Genomic DNA, 14,926 nt, shown 5'->3' on the forward strand with positions numbered 1-14,926 from the left:
AAAAAAAAAAAAAAAAAAATGCAGCTTCGGGCTTCCCTGGTGGCGCAGTGGTTAAGAATCTGCCTGCATTGGCAGGGGAAACGGGTTCGATCCCTGGTCCGGGAAGATCCCACATGCCGTGAAGCAACTAAGCCCGTGCGCCACAACTACTGAGCCTGCACTCCAGAGCCCGTGCGCCACAACTACTGAGCCTGCGTTCTAGAGCCCACGAGCCACAACTACTGAGCCCACGCGCCTAGATCCTGTGCTCCGCAACAAGACAAGCCACCGCAATGAGAAGCCCGCGCAGCACAACGAAGACTAGCCCCCGCTCGCCGCAACTAGAGAAAGCAACGAAGAGCCAACACAGCCAAACATAAATAAATAAATTTTTAAAAAATGCAGCTTCTTCTTACCTCTGCCACTGTAAAGATGTGCTTCTAAATAAATGCTCTGTTTAAGCAAGCCCTTGGAGATGAATGAAGGCTTCTGGGGACCCAAAGGCACACGGTGACAGGATGGACTTTCTTCCCACGAGTCGCTTGCTGTAAAGCTTACCTCTAGCTCCACCTCCAGCCTAGGTGGAGAAGCACAGTCTTGGTAAAAGACACCATGTACTGGAAGATCTTGGCTATGATTACAATTATGTCCTTTTTTATAAAGGCACCATTTTATTTTTTTTAATTTTAGGTGTTTTAGGTATCTATTCTTTTTTTTAATTTATTTATTTTATTTATTTATTATTTTTGGCTGCATTGGGTCTTCATTGCTGCGTGCTGCCTTTTCTCTGGTTGCGGCAAGCAGGGCTACTCTTTGTTGCAGTGTTCAGGCTTCTCATTGCAGTGGCTTCTCTTGTTGCGGAGCACAGGCTCTAGGCGCGTGGGCTTCAGTAGTTGTGGCTCACGGGCTCCGGAGCGCAGGCTCAGTAGTTGTGGCACACGGGCTTAGTTGCTCCGCGGCATGTGGGATCCTCCCAGACCAGGGCTCGAACCCACGTCCCCTGAATTGGCAGGCGGATTCTTAACCACTGCGCCACCAGGGAAGCCCAAAGGCCCCATTTTTAAGGAATAAAAGACTCATGAGATCCCATTCTTTGGACGGCTGCTAATGCTGCTCCCTGTCCAAGTAGAGCACAGGTGGCCAAGCACAGGTCTTCAGAGCAGGGCGAGCGGGGTGCCTCCCTCCAGCCTCCCCACCTCACTTCTCGCCAGTCCGCCCAAGCCTCCAACTGGATCATCAACACCTCTCAGCGTTCACAACACTTACTTCCCTTCGAAAAATTAGAGTACAGCTTGATGGCAATTTTTGTGGCAAATTTAACAGAAGAGTATGAATGAGAATCACTCTTAATTCCTAAAATCAAAAGGTCAGAGGTGCTAAAAGTCCTTATCGACTGAATGTCTGTGTCCCCTCAAAATTCCTATGCTGACATATAACCTCCAAAGGGATGGTTTTAGGAGGGGAGGCCTTTGGGAGGTGATTAGGTCATGAGGGTGGAGCCCTCGTAAGTGAGATTAGTGCCCTTATAAAAGAGACTCCAAAGAGCTTCTGTGAGAACACAGTGGGAATACAGCTGTCTGTGAAGCAGGAGCAGGCCCTCACCATACACCTGATGTGCTACAGTCTTGATCTTGGACTTCCACCTTCCAGAACCGTGAGAATCAGTATCTGTTGTTTATAAGTCATTCAGTCTGCGGTATTTTGTTATAGCATCCCAAACGGACGAAGACAAATACTTATTGCTATTCAGATTAACAACTCACACGTGGTATCCCTGGGTTGGCAGTTTATTTTAAAAAAAACAACACCCCGGTTATCTTATTTTCTTCCTTGTCCATCGTTTTTCTTAACAGAACAAGTTACAAAAAATTAGGGATGGGGGGGTATATGATCTTTGCAGACTGACATATTTGCAGAGGACTCATGAACAATAATGATGATTCAAAAGCTCCTAGGTTTACTCCTGAATCAAGCAAAGAGCAAAGGACAACATAAGAAGGAATCGTGTGTACAGCAATCTCGTCGTACGACACTGATTATGACACTGCAGTGGTTACAATTACGTTCACGATAGGATATTCCTTGCTCAAACACCAGACATGCTAAAATCACCAGGCTGTTTACAAACTGGAGGAATCAGTGCAAACAGTCATCTGAAGAGCAAAAACCAGAATCAGGAAGGCTTTTCTGGCAGTGAGATTCTGACACCAGCGGCTTCCTCGCGTGGGCCACCCTCACTTTGAATCTTGATCTTTCTTTTCATCTAAGAGGGCGGAGCGGATCCCCAGCTTTTTCAGTTCTTCCACCAGGTCCCCATTCTGGTGCATCTGCAGAAGAATGTCACAGCCCCCCACGAACTCGCCATTGAGGTACACTTGTGGGATGGTGGGCCAGTTGGAATAGTCTTTAATGCCTACGGGGAAAGAACATTTAACTGTCATTTCAGTGGTCAAATACTTGTACAGCAAAATACGTTTCCCCGCTCCTAGGGACACCCCGTAACCCTTCCTGGCTCCCCATCCCTGGGGGACCGTGTATTTGCTACAAAGAGCATAAGCTTTTGAGTTGAATGGACCGCTGACTCTTGCAATTATAAACAGTGAGGCCTCCATCCTCTGTTTCCACCCTTATCTCACAAAGTTTTTATGAGAATCAGGTTAAGTAAGGCTCTCATAAACTACCTGACACACAATCGACCCTGGATTAATGGCAGAGAACTTGACTGGTTAATGCAAGTGACACAAGATACAGAAGGCTATATTCCCCATGCTTCTGCGGGCCACGTTTTCAGCAAAACAAACAAACGAAAGAAATGCCACTCCATTCCCAAATGGACTACTGAACATGGATCCATCACGGTAACTCACTGGCACACTGGGCAGCCCCCACCTAATGTTTTCCGTGCCTGTCTCAGCTGGTGAATTTACAGACACTGAGTCATTGGCTTTGATCTTTAATAATTCTTTTGCCCAAAGAAAAATCCCTCTCCTGTGGCTAGACTGTGGCCCTCGTTCTATTCAGCCCCTCAGATGAGCTCTCCACGGGACAGCTGATCTGACTCAGCACAGAACTCGCAGGGACTGAGTGAAATGAAGGAAAGGCCCAAAGCTCATGAAGGTCCACGTCCTGGGCCAGGCACAGGGCCACGGGGTGAGACCCACTCCCTGCCCTAAGAGACAATGGCTTTGAGGACACACCGAGATGAAGTACGTTCAGGGACAGTGCAGCCATGGGATGACTCTGTGCAGTGCTGTGCCACGAGGATGATGGCTATGAAGGAAGTGTGGTTTCAGTCTTAAGGCAGAAAAGATCACTCACTCTTTTCTAAATTCCTCCTTACCTTTTACTTTCTTTTGTACTCAGAGGTTGAGATGAAGTATACTTTTTTAAATGTACGAATAAACGAAACAGAAAAGTCAACAAAGTCTTCAGGCAAAAGACAGTATTACACAAATTTTAGAAATTGGTCAAGTGGTGGTTTTTGTGTAAACAAACTAAAAATACAAAACCTTTTTCTTGATGCCCTACCATTTATTATCAGATGAGTTTTACCAAATAAGATTACCAATATGAGTTATATTACAAATAACCTTCCCAAGATACCATGTGTTTTTCTCTTTTAAAAGTCACTGCTTTCTAAAAAACAGCAACTTCGCTCTAACCGACAGCGCTAGAGGGCCCCTAGTAGAGAGCTTTATCTTTCTTCTGCAGACAGACTTCATGGAGAGAGAAATGGTTACAACGTTATAGGCCCTGAAAAACTCACTTCTAAGCCACTCTGGGTTTCTGTTTAAAAAAAAAATCAGCTAGAGGTTTGGAGGTTACCAATAAAGGGCAAATTCCATTAATCATCAGAATGCCTTTATACTTGAATACCCTGATGAATTCAAGTTTTTTTTTTTTTGAATTCAAGTTTTTCATCACTCTGATGTTTGGTGCTACATAAACAATTACTTAGCATGTAAGCTGTATGTTTCGGATTTTTTTTTTTAACTCTACCCTCAAACACAAAGAGTCTATCAGAACTTAACTTTACGTTTCCAATAACACATCTTTTTATACTTTATGATGGGGGGAGATTAAGAAACGTTCAGAATATGAACTTTATACTTCTAAACTTTCTTAAATATCTGTTACATTTATGTACATGAACCATTTATCTGCACAATATTATATCTGGTTTTTTTTTTCCAATTAATAATACACGGCATTAAGCTTTTCATGGCAATGAATATCTACTGATTCTTTCGGCGAGTGCCTACAATTTCTGAAACACACCAAAGGTGAAAACAAATTTGCCATCTGAGGGCCACCCAAAACCACACGTTTAATCCTAAAAAGTACAATTTTTAAAAATAAAATCTTTGTTGAGTAAAAGAATGACTTGCTTTCATCAATCGTTTTTATGGTAGCACACTCAACCAAAGCGTTAGGCAACAAGTAAACATACATTACATTGTTGCAGACCATACATCCCAACTATAAGGGAAGGAAGGAAATCCATCCTAACCACCAAAACTACCCAAATAAGTGGGCTTTCCACCATCCTGAACAACCAACATACAGTCACATGCAAGGGAGGCTAACTCCTTCCAAACCCCTTGGCCTGTGACTGTCCTAATAACTTCAAGAACTCAGAAGAACCCACCTCAGAACACATGGCATCGTGACAGCATCCAAGGTGCCTACCAGCTGACAGTTTATCAAAATTAAACTTAACTACTTCTTTAATTTTTAGATTATCAGGTGTTACAGGCAGCTGTTGTCAAAGCAAAGCTCTGGCATCTCTCCTAAACGATGCCATTTTCCATGTTTAAAATGTCCGATTACAAGTTTAAATATTTAAGGAAATACCCAAATTGCTTCCTACAGAGTGAAGTGAGAAACTTCCAGTAAGACTACATTCATGAATTGAAAACTAAAACAAATTCTGTCAATTCACAATTAATTGTTTAAACATGGCTAATTTTTCTCATCCTTTAAATTTTCAGTAACTGTAATATACAGTGATAATTCTTGTAAGTATCATATGGAATAACTCAGAATCAGAGAGCAACTCTTGAAAATTAGAAAAGCATACCCAAGAATGGATTTTAATGACAACCATATTTTATAGATGACAAACTGATTCAGTTTGGGACAGAAAATGGTGACTGCCAAGTTATATAACAGGTAACACTAGGACTGGGCGTTAGGAGGCTGTCGTACAAAATCTGTTCTACATACACCTACTGCCCCACCAAAAAAATGTCATGTTCTGAAGTATCAAGCGAGAGGGGAGAAAATGTTCTGGAAAATTCCCTTCCAGAACTTTCAAAAGGTACTTTTCAAAATTCACGACATTTCAGAATATTGGACCCATTCCTGGTTTGGACAATAATCGTAAGAGCATCACAATTACAGTTTTCTTTTTTTCCGGTAGATTTTCAGTACACGAGCTTCAGGGTCTGACGCGGGTTGATGCCAACTCTGCCACTTAACGAGGCTCTGTTCCTCGGGCAAGTCATGTCACCTCCTCCTGGAATCACGCATTTCTCCATCTTCCTTAAGAGAATGATGTTAGCACTGCCTGACAAAAAGTAAACCACGGTGCCGAGAGGGTCAAGGCGCTGGTTTAGGGGTCGGCAGACTGTGGCTGGCTGGCTTGTAAATACAGTCTCAGATAAATCTGCTCATCTCTCAACCTGTTTCCTTTTCTGTAAAATGGGAATAACTCTATGCCTCACATATTTGTTATGAAGATTAAATAAGATATAATTGGTGAAATGAATTAAGCTCCCACAGCGCCAGGTGCACTGTGGCTACTGTCTCCACGTCAGTGTCCTCTACCCCACCCTCCACAGAAATGCTCTCCTGACAATGTACGCAAGTAAACAGAGGGAAAGAATGCAGGGAAAGAATGCAGGAAAGAATGCATACCAGTGAAGCATGCAATGCAATAATAAAAATACCATTTACTGAGCTAAGGGTTCCTGAGTTTCATACTCTAAGTTTTTCACATATCTAATCTCATTTCATCTTTACAAAATTCCTACAAGTTATGTATAATCATCCCTATTTTACAGATGAAGAAATGAAGGCTCAGAGAGGTTAAATAACTTAACCAGCGTCACAGTGCTGACATACGGTAGAGACAGGATTTGAGTCCAGATGTCTAGGAGTCCAAAGGCCAGGTTCTTGACCACCAGAGGTGGTCTCTGGCCGGAGGCTGGCATCTGTCACTCCTGCCCCACTGTGAGCCCCACCTGCACGACACATGGATCTGCAATCCATGGGACTGTTCCACATCTTTAACATTTACAGACACAAACGGCGTTAAGCCACAATTATCCTTTTGTAACTTGCTTTTTGACTAAGCATCGCCTTTTTTGAGAATACATCTAGATTTTTTTTTTTTAATTTAAAAAATTTTTGGCTGTGCTGGGTCTTTGTTGCTGTGCGGCTTTCTCTAGTTGTGGAGAGCGGGGGCTACTCTTCGTTGCGGTGCGCGGGCTTCTCATTGCAGTGGCTTCTCTTGTTGCCAAGCATGGGCTCTAGGCGCGCGGGCTTCAGTAGTTGCGGTGCACAGGCTCAGTAGTTGCGGCACGCGGGCTTCAGTAGTTGTGACTCGCGGGATCTAGAGCACAGGGTCAGCAGTTGTGGTGCATGGGCCTAGTTGCTCCGCAGCGTGTGGGATCTTCCCAGACCAGGGATTGAACCTGTGTCCCCTGCATTGGCAGGTGGATTCTTAACCACTGCGCCACCAGGGAAGTCCCTAGATCTAATTCATTTTAACCACAACTTAGTTTTCCATCATGACTAAGCTACAGTTGGTTTCTTCAGTCTGCTGCTAACAGACCAAGATCTGTTCTTGCCCACTTTTCATTATCACAAGGAACACTGCAGTGCTCACCCTTACGTGCATCTCCTAGCTCACATACAGGGGACAGTCTCTCTAGACAAAGGGGTGGCAAACTACAGCCTTCGGGCCAAAGCCGGTCCACATCCTTTTGTAAATAAAGTGTTATTGGAACTTCGCCCCGCTCATTCGTCTGTGTGTTGTCCCTGACTGCTGTACACTGTAACAGCAGAGCTGAATAGGTGTAACAGAGACCACCAGGCCCCCAAAGCCTAAACTATTTACTCTCTGGCCCTTTACAAGGAAGCTTGTCGATCCCTGATGTAGCCTAAATAACCGGGAGTGAAACAGCTGGGTGTTCAGCTCTGTCCACCTTCAACTTGACTGGGTACTGAGAGTCACTCCTTCCAAGTGTGGGCCCCACTTTATACCCCCATCTGCAGCATACAACCTGCCCACCAGACACACATGCACACTTGTTATCTGATTTTTAATGCTTACCAACGTCATAGTTCTACTACTGCCTGAAATTCCTTGATACTGGAAAGGCTGGGCATATTTTCAAATACTTAAGAACCATTCAACGATAGGATGATGGGTATTCATTCAACAGACGCTGTTCCCGACTCGAGGAATACAGTGGTGATCTGAGTAGGCAGAAATTCGAGTGTCTATAATGTTTTTAAGAGCAGGAAAGAGAGTTTATGATAAAATGATAAATAAAAGAAGCATTTATTTATTCATTAAAACACGCATTGAACGCTCGCTTTGCAGAAGCATCACACACAGTGCTCAGGGAGTCGCAGAAGACACATTCCCTGCTCTCAGGGGGGCAAAATGCTATATATAGACATGGGTGATCTCAACTCTGTTAAAAAAGAAAAAAAAAAAACTGTTAGAAACTAGATCCAAATGTTAATAATAATGGTTTATACGGAATTACAGGGGATTTTCATTTTATTTAGATTTTCAGTGTTTTCCAAATTTCTCCCACGAGCACATGTTACTTTCGCAACTGAAAGCAAAGATTAGTCTTTGTTAAGACCAGGAGCAGGATATGGTGACATCCATCCACCGTGACCCTACGTGGCCGTCTTGTGGGTGCTCCATATTTTTAAAAAGGAACAAACCTTGAGGAAGGCCAAAACGCAAAGCTGCCTCAGTCACCTTGCTTCGTTGGGTCTCAGGCCTCAGGCTGACACCTCTGTGCACCATACTCCCTGGACCCAGCGCCCAGAACTCGGAGACAGTGTCTGAGGGTCTTCCTCCGACTTGGGTCCTTTCTAAAACTCAGCCTTCTCTGGCACAAGAAAACAGGAAAGGCCAATTTTGCAGAAGCCCCTATTCTGTTACTAGAAGTGACCTTGGGTCTGGGAAAAGTTCACAGACATATCTTTAGCTGGCAAAAGCAAGCATCAGACAGCCTGTCAGTCTCTCTTGGTAAACCTGAAGGTGTGGAGAGCAAAAAGATGAAGAATCTTCATGTTTTAAAGCCTCACCCTGGCTAAACTACTCCCCACTCTAATGACGTGCTTATACCACCCTGCCCGAGTCTAGAGGTTAATACTTACCCTAAGGTTTACTTTTCTAGGCAACGAAAGACGCGTTATGTATGCAACACATTCACTAACTAAAAGTAATGGTCTGATGAAGCTCAATGGTCAAGAAATTTAAGGGTTAAATTCCTGTTGCTATTGTTTGAACACTTAAGAACAGAAGACTGGAAGTCAGATACATAAGTGCTCTCGGCAAACATTCTTATTCCTGCTGTGACTTTCAGTTTACTGGCCATATTCCAGTATAGCCCATCTCCGGTTATATTTCAGAAAAATGTTTTAATTCAAGTATAGTTGATGTACAATGTTTCAGGTGTACAGCAAAGTGACTCAGTTATACCATCTCTGGTTATATTAAACAGGAGAACAGAAATTCATAAACCAAAGACTCTCAAAACTTTAAGCTAAGTAAGAGATCAACAACACAACGTTCTACTAAGGACCACAGTGGCAATTTGCAAGCGGCCCGAGGCAAGGTCCCAGCAGAAAGATTACAGAGTAGTTTCTCCTATCTTATCTTTTAGGCAGAGACGCCACTGCTGCTGCATGAAGACTGCAGATCACCCTGTATGTGAAAAAAGCCAGCAACTGGTAGCATTCCAGGACTCCAGGAAGGGAGAAGGATCATGGGCACAGCACATGGAAATGTTACATATGCCTCCTGGTAACTCAAAGCTGCCTTCACTCCTTGTTTCCATCCACCCAAACCGAGAGTTCTATAAGGATGAGATTCCATGGGAAAAAATACTTTTAAAACCATAAAGTGCTAATAATAAAATGGTTACCATTTAATGGATGCCTTCTGAGTGCGAGATAAGAGGACAAGGCACTTTCTAAAAGTTTTATCTTCCCTTTTTTCCTCACAAAACCTTTGCCAAGTGTGGTTTCATTATCCTCATATTACCGAAAAGGAAAACGCAGTCATGTACCTTGCCTCGGGTTGCACAGCTGACTGGCCAAAGGAGTCTAACCCAAAGCCTTTCCCTGACGCCAGCCTGTCCCATCTCTGTTGGAATGACTATGATTGACAACTTCAAACGTAGAAGAGCACAATACAGAATTCTGAATGTAGACTACCATAGAACTTGAGGCCCTAAAACACTTTTTAGAACACTGTCTCTAAACAACATCAGGAAACTCGGGGAGAACTCAGTCACTGAAAGTCTAACTGGAATGCCACCCTTCAGGGGGTACAGGCACGGTCCCCCCAATGCCTCCAACAACCCCACCCACCCCAGCCAAGGAGCAGACCCAGGTGTTCTGGCCTCTCTCTCCTCCCGCACTAAGATAAAACAGAAGAATGCAGGTAAGGTTCTCAGCAAGGTGCTCATCAGAAAAGATGCTAGTTAACTGTCGGGGTCCTCCATCCTCCCCTCTGGGCCACTGAAAAGTCACAGACAGTACTGTGTCTGCCCCAGACCCTGACCGGTTCCTGGAGCTCCAAGCTTGAGTGAGCTAGGGCCCAGGAGTCATTCTTCGTCCCTCTCCCCACAAGCCTCTCCAATCCCTAGCCACCACAAATCTCCCCCATCCTTGAGTATCTAAAAATAAATTTCATGTCTTTTTCTCCCACACCAGATCCCAACTAAGACCTGTCCAAAAGCTGTGTCAACCGCTCCTGTAGCAGCAACAGAGAACGGTCCCTGTCACCCCGAGCCTTGAGGCACGACAGGCCAGCCTCTGAGCCCCTAGCCTCAGACAAGGGCAACCTCGACCCTCCCCCCGCCATCAACAGCACCTCTCCTTATCCACGAGACAGGGCAGCCCCTCAAAGTGTCCCCGAAGTGCCTACCTCTAATGGCTCTTCTTGTATCCCTCTCTGCCCACTTCCCCAGCCCTGCAGAGCAGGGAGTCAGGCTGCTGACCACGCTCCTTGGATTCGGCTGAAGAGCACTGGCCCCGAAATGCCTTTTTCAGCTCAGAGTGAGGACTGGGGAACCGCTAGGACTTACTCCATTGCCCATGTCAGCCCAGAGGCCCAGATCCTCGAGATCAAGTTCAAGTCGATCAGGCCCCCACCCCTAGACCCGTGTGGAAGCTCGTGTCTGAAATCCCCTCAAGCCCCCGGACGGACCTTGCCCGACAGACCCTCGACCCCGCAGAGTGGCCTCGGCCGGTCGCCCCCCAGCTCCGCCCCCAGCCGGCTCTGACCTTGCCTGAGCTGGGGGTCGTCCAGCACGTTGTAGGCCGCGTAGTCGCGGACGCCGTGCAGCCGCAGGATCTGCACCACGGCGTTGCTGAAGCCGCACTGGGGCTGCTCCGGAGTCCCCTTTAGGAAGACCACCACCCTGTCCTTCTTCACCAGCGCGTCCAGGTGCTCCGACGAGCCGCTGCCGCCCGAGCTCGCCGCCCGCACGCCCGGGCCCCGCAGGCCGCCGCCCGCGCCGCGCCCCCAGCGGAGCAGAGCCGCAGCCGCCCGGCCCAGGGACCCGCTCATTCCCGCACGCTGGCCTGAGCTCTCGACGGCCAAGGACCTGGGCTAGCCAGCCGAAGCCTTCCCGGGGCCCGGCCCGCGGAGGCCCGGCCCGCCCCCCCGGAGGCCCTCATTGGACCGGCGCCGAACGGCTCTCCGTGATTGGAGAACCCTGGCCCTCAATTGTTGGATTTCACCAATCATGTTACTCGTCCCGCCCCGACAGGTTGGAGGCGGCCCTTACGCCTGAGCCGCATTCTATCGCCTTACCATTGGCCGCCGGAAACCGTTTTGTCAGTTGATTGGAGAGAGTGGATGTCCATCAGGGTCACGCTCCGAGGCAAGGGGAGGCGAAACGAGAGGGAAGACGGCTTCTCTCTGAAGGGTGGACGGGCCTGCTGGGATGCTCCGGGAGGACTTGGGACAGGCGCTGGGCGGGGTTTCGTCGTTCCGCGGAACGCCGGGAAGGGGTCACTTCCAGATGAAGGTTCCGGTTCCGGTGCGGGCGGAGGTTGCGTTGCCACGGCAGCGCGGTTGGCCGGCCGCTGCTTCTTGCGTTCCGGGTGGTGGTGGGGCTGGAGCAGGCTTGGATCCGCCGTTCCCGGCTTAGGTGAGCTTTCCGGAGCTTCAGTAAGGCCGCGGCTGTTCGCGGCGAGAGCAGGGGCTGCGCCGGGCTCTGGCGGCCAGGCCTGCCCGGGGCTACGGCGTCGGGGCCCGGGCCGTGTGTCGCAGCCCTCCTGTGGTCCCGCTGCCCTCGTGAGAGCAGAGGCCCAGACCCCTTCCCGTGGTTCCCGCCTCTGCAGCGCGATTATTTCACTAAAACAACTTTGATTTTTAAAGTTTGTAAAGAGCTCTCGTCTGTGTGATCGGGGCTAAGCTGACTTTGCAGCCGACCTAAGCCCCTGGGCTTGGGCCCAGGAGAGGTTGAATGGGGACCTAAGAAAGGAATTGGTTCATTCGACAGACGTTTTCTGAGCAGCTGCTGCGTGCAAGGCACGGTGCCGGCGCGGGACCTGTGCCCAGAGCTTGAGAAATGAGAAGCAGGTACAAATCAATGTGAGGGTAGAGAGGAGGGAAGGGAAGCTTCCCTAGGCCCACTGCTTTCTCTGTTCTCCATTGTGCTTAGTTCATCTTGACATATATTTGTTAACTTGTTTATTGACTTCCCTCCCAGACTGTCAACTTCATTCATTACTGTATCCTCAGTACGTAGAACAGTGCTTGGAACCTAGCAGGTGCTCACATTGGTGGAAAGAATGATCCCGGAAGAGCGGGGCTTAGTGAAATCGCCACGTGGTCTGTAGTCTTGGAGCGGTGCTGGGTTGGTGGTACCCTAGAGCACACCAGACTTGCAGAGAAAGCATTCTCCAGAGGAAGCTGAGGCATGGCTGCTCAAGGGACAGCAGTACCATGTGCAATTTTCCTCTGATAGTTTCCGATTACTGTTGCCACGGTGATAATGGCTGTGCCATGTCATTATCTATCAACCGACAGTAAGAGAAGCTTTTGCAGTCAGATGTTGTTTAACAGATGGAGTGGTTTCTGTTGGACACTAAGTACTGCTACAAATTACTTTCTTTTTAAACCCTAAGTATTTAAAAAGTTGTGGCTGGAGGTGACCTGGTTCTGCTTTGGAGGTGCTCAAGTTTAAAAATCAGAAAATTAGTACATGTGCTGACAGCAAGTGAATCTTCCAAATAATCTTTCACCGGGAGACTTGAGGCCAGTAAGCTGAAAATAAACTCGAGATGTTACTCAGAAGTGCTCCCCAGTGATGTATGTGTTTTATCCCCGTGGTTGTTATTGATGTTTGGTAGTTTTCTAATGTGGGACCCAAAATTGATCAGCTTCTTAAAGAGTCCTTTTTTTTCCCCTCTAGAGTCATTGATTCCAGGTAAATCAGAGGAACAAACATCATACAGAAATATACAGGACAGTAACATACAGGAAGCGATGTGATGTCGAAGCTTAACTGTTGTTTCAAAAGTCCAGCATCTGGTGCACCTAACAGTAGGGGCTATATTATTTGCGAAGTCACATAACTTTTACTCATACTTATGTTCTGGTAAGTTTGTTTTAGTTTTTTTTTTTAATAAATATTGGCAGTTCATTCCAGAAAACCTGAATTGTTTATTGCCTACTCTGAACTGTCTCATTCCGCTCTTGCGTTAACTGGAATAGGGAGAAGAATTTGCAGACTTACGATGTGAGGATGCAGAGACGTAGTGCTAGTCATGGGGAGTATCATGTCACTTATCTAGTGTGTGATACCGGCTTTGCCAGTACAGTTGGCAGACATTTCATTAAATTGAGAAAACACAGCTGTCATTAAAGGTTAAGAGCAGTCCTTCAGCAGGAAGAATACAAAGCCTGTGTTCTCCAAATTTATAATAGAGTTGCTGTGTACAGTCGAGTATGATAAGGACATCCATGAAATGCAAGGAAAGCAAGTCGGGGCTCATTCAGGGAGCTAAGTGGGATGGCTTTGATAGTATTGACCAAGGCCAGGAAAACAGATCATGTATCTAGACCAAAGAAATTGAAACAATGCACCTAAATTTAAGTTTCTAATAAAGCAACCTAAAATTCAAAATGTTGTATGTGTTGAACATAACTGCATTCTGTCTTTGACTTAAAACCACTCATCAAGTATTAGCACCAAACATCAGTGACTTAAAGAATCGAAGAAAATAGTGTTCAAAATACTTCTTCCAAAGCACCAACTTCTTATATATGATGTGGCATTTGAGTTATGAGCTTTCTCATTAGAAATTCTGTAGTGAGTAAGTATGATAAAAATACACTTCTTAAACAATTGTGAGAAATCTGCATTTATGCTTAAATGCATTTGGGTGTTTTTTTGTTTGTTTGTTTGTTGCGGTACGCGGACCCCTCACTGTTGCGGCCTCTCCCGTTGCGGAGCACAGGCTCCGGACGGGCAGGCTCAGCGGCCATGGCTCACGGGCCCAGCCGCTCCGCGGCATGTGGGATCTTCCCGGACTGGGGTATGAACCCGTGTCCCCTGCATCGGCAGGCGGACTCAACCACTGTGCCACCAGGGAAGCCCTATTTGGGTGTTTTGAACATGGAAGTCACCATCTTTATCAGTTTGTGATCTCCCATGTGGACATTAATGGGGAGGTAGGGGTGGGAAGTACAGGAAACTTAGGAGAATCCTAGGATTTGGGGTCACAAAGTGTAATTAGACCCCAAACTAAATAATCATACCATGTAAACATGCTGACTCAGGCATCCTAAAAATGTTTTTCTTCCCTGTGCTTATTTATAGATAAGCCTTTACTATATTGAGTAAAATTTCTCCTTTCTTCCCACTCCACCAAAAGCAAATTCACTGTTGAACCCATAATTAAAACCTTATAAATTTGAGATCGTTTCTTCCTATATATCAGCTGTAAATGAAGAGTCAGGATTATTGAGCCTAAGATGAAACTTTGTTTGAACACTTAGCATGTCAGTGTTTTCGTACCCTAACTTCAGTCCTAAAGGTCACGCTGCATTCTGACAGGGTGTGGCGATGGTGCATAGGGCACATGACCCAGAAATATCTAGGTCTGAGCGGGCCAGAGCATTCTGCGAGTGTCATTTTAAGAGAAAAGTGGCTGCAGGTGTTGCACAACGGGTTGAGCCACCAAACATTCCTGAGCTAAAATGGCATTTGAGACCCAGATTTCCGTAGACCCAAGCTGAAACTTGAGACCATTCTCCGTGGTGCCCCTTAGATATTCAGTAATTTTAGAGCATCACTGCAACCCTGGAATTAACTTGATTGCCTAAAAAGTAATCGTTATGTGTGAGAAACTGAGGCAGTGCCCAGCCCCCTGAGAAAATGTTTGCTGACCTGTAATGCAAAGATAGAAATGCCTTTGCAGGGACTTCCTGGGGGCGCAGTGGTTGAGACTCCACATTCCCAATGCTGGGGACCCAGGTTCCATCCCTGGCCAGGGAAATAGATCCCATGTGCATGCCACAACTAAGAGTTCGCATGCCACAACTAAGGAGCCCACCTGCCACAACTAAGACCCAGAGTAACCAAATAAATAAATTTTTTTTAATAAAAAGAAAAGAAATGCCTTTGGGATCTTCACTACCTCTATCTGACAAGACAGCTGGGTTTATAAA

At 46.3% G+C, this 14,926-nt stretch overlaps 1 protein-coding gene and 1 non-coding gene across 2 annotated transcripts; one reads left to right on the forward strand and one right to left on the reverse strand.

Annotated features, from left to right (window-relative positions):
• Window positions 1–1,747: 1,747 nt before the first annotated feature.
• On the reverse strand, window positions 1,748–10,881 carry GLRX5 (glutaredoxin 5). Its single transcript, XM_065872649.1, has 2 exons — window positions 10,525–10,881; window positions 1,748–2,392 (listed from the first exon to the last, which is right to left on the reverse strand). Exons 1-2 carry the CDS (start codon window positions 10,808–10,810, stop codon window positions 2,214–2,216), a joined length of 465 nt encoding a protein of 154 aa, XP_065728721.1. The 5' UTR covers window positions 10,811–10,881; the 3' UTR covers window positions 1,748–2,213.
• Window positions 10,882–12,081: 1,200 nt separating this feature from the next.
• On the forward strand, window positions 12,082–12,356 carry LOC136119710 (small Cajal body-specific RNA 13). The gene has a single exon (XR_010655671.1). It is a non-coding gene; the product is annotated as a small Cajal body-specific RNA 13 (non-coding RNA).
• Window positions 12,357–14,926: the final 2,570 nt, after the last annotated feature.

Source organism: Phocoena phocoena, chromosome 2 (assembly GCF_963924675.1).
Source record: "Phocoena phocoena chromosome 2, mPhoPho1.1, whole genome shotgun sequence".
Taxonomy (NCBI): domain Eukaryota; kingdom Metazoa; phylum Chordata; class Mammalia; order Artiodactyla; family Phocoenidae; genus Phocoena; species Phocoena phocoena.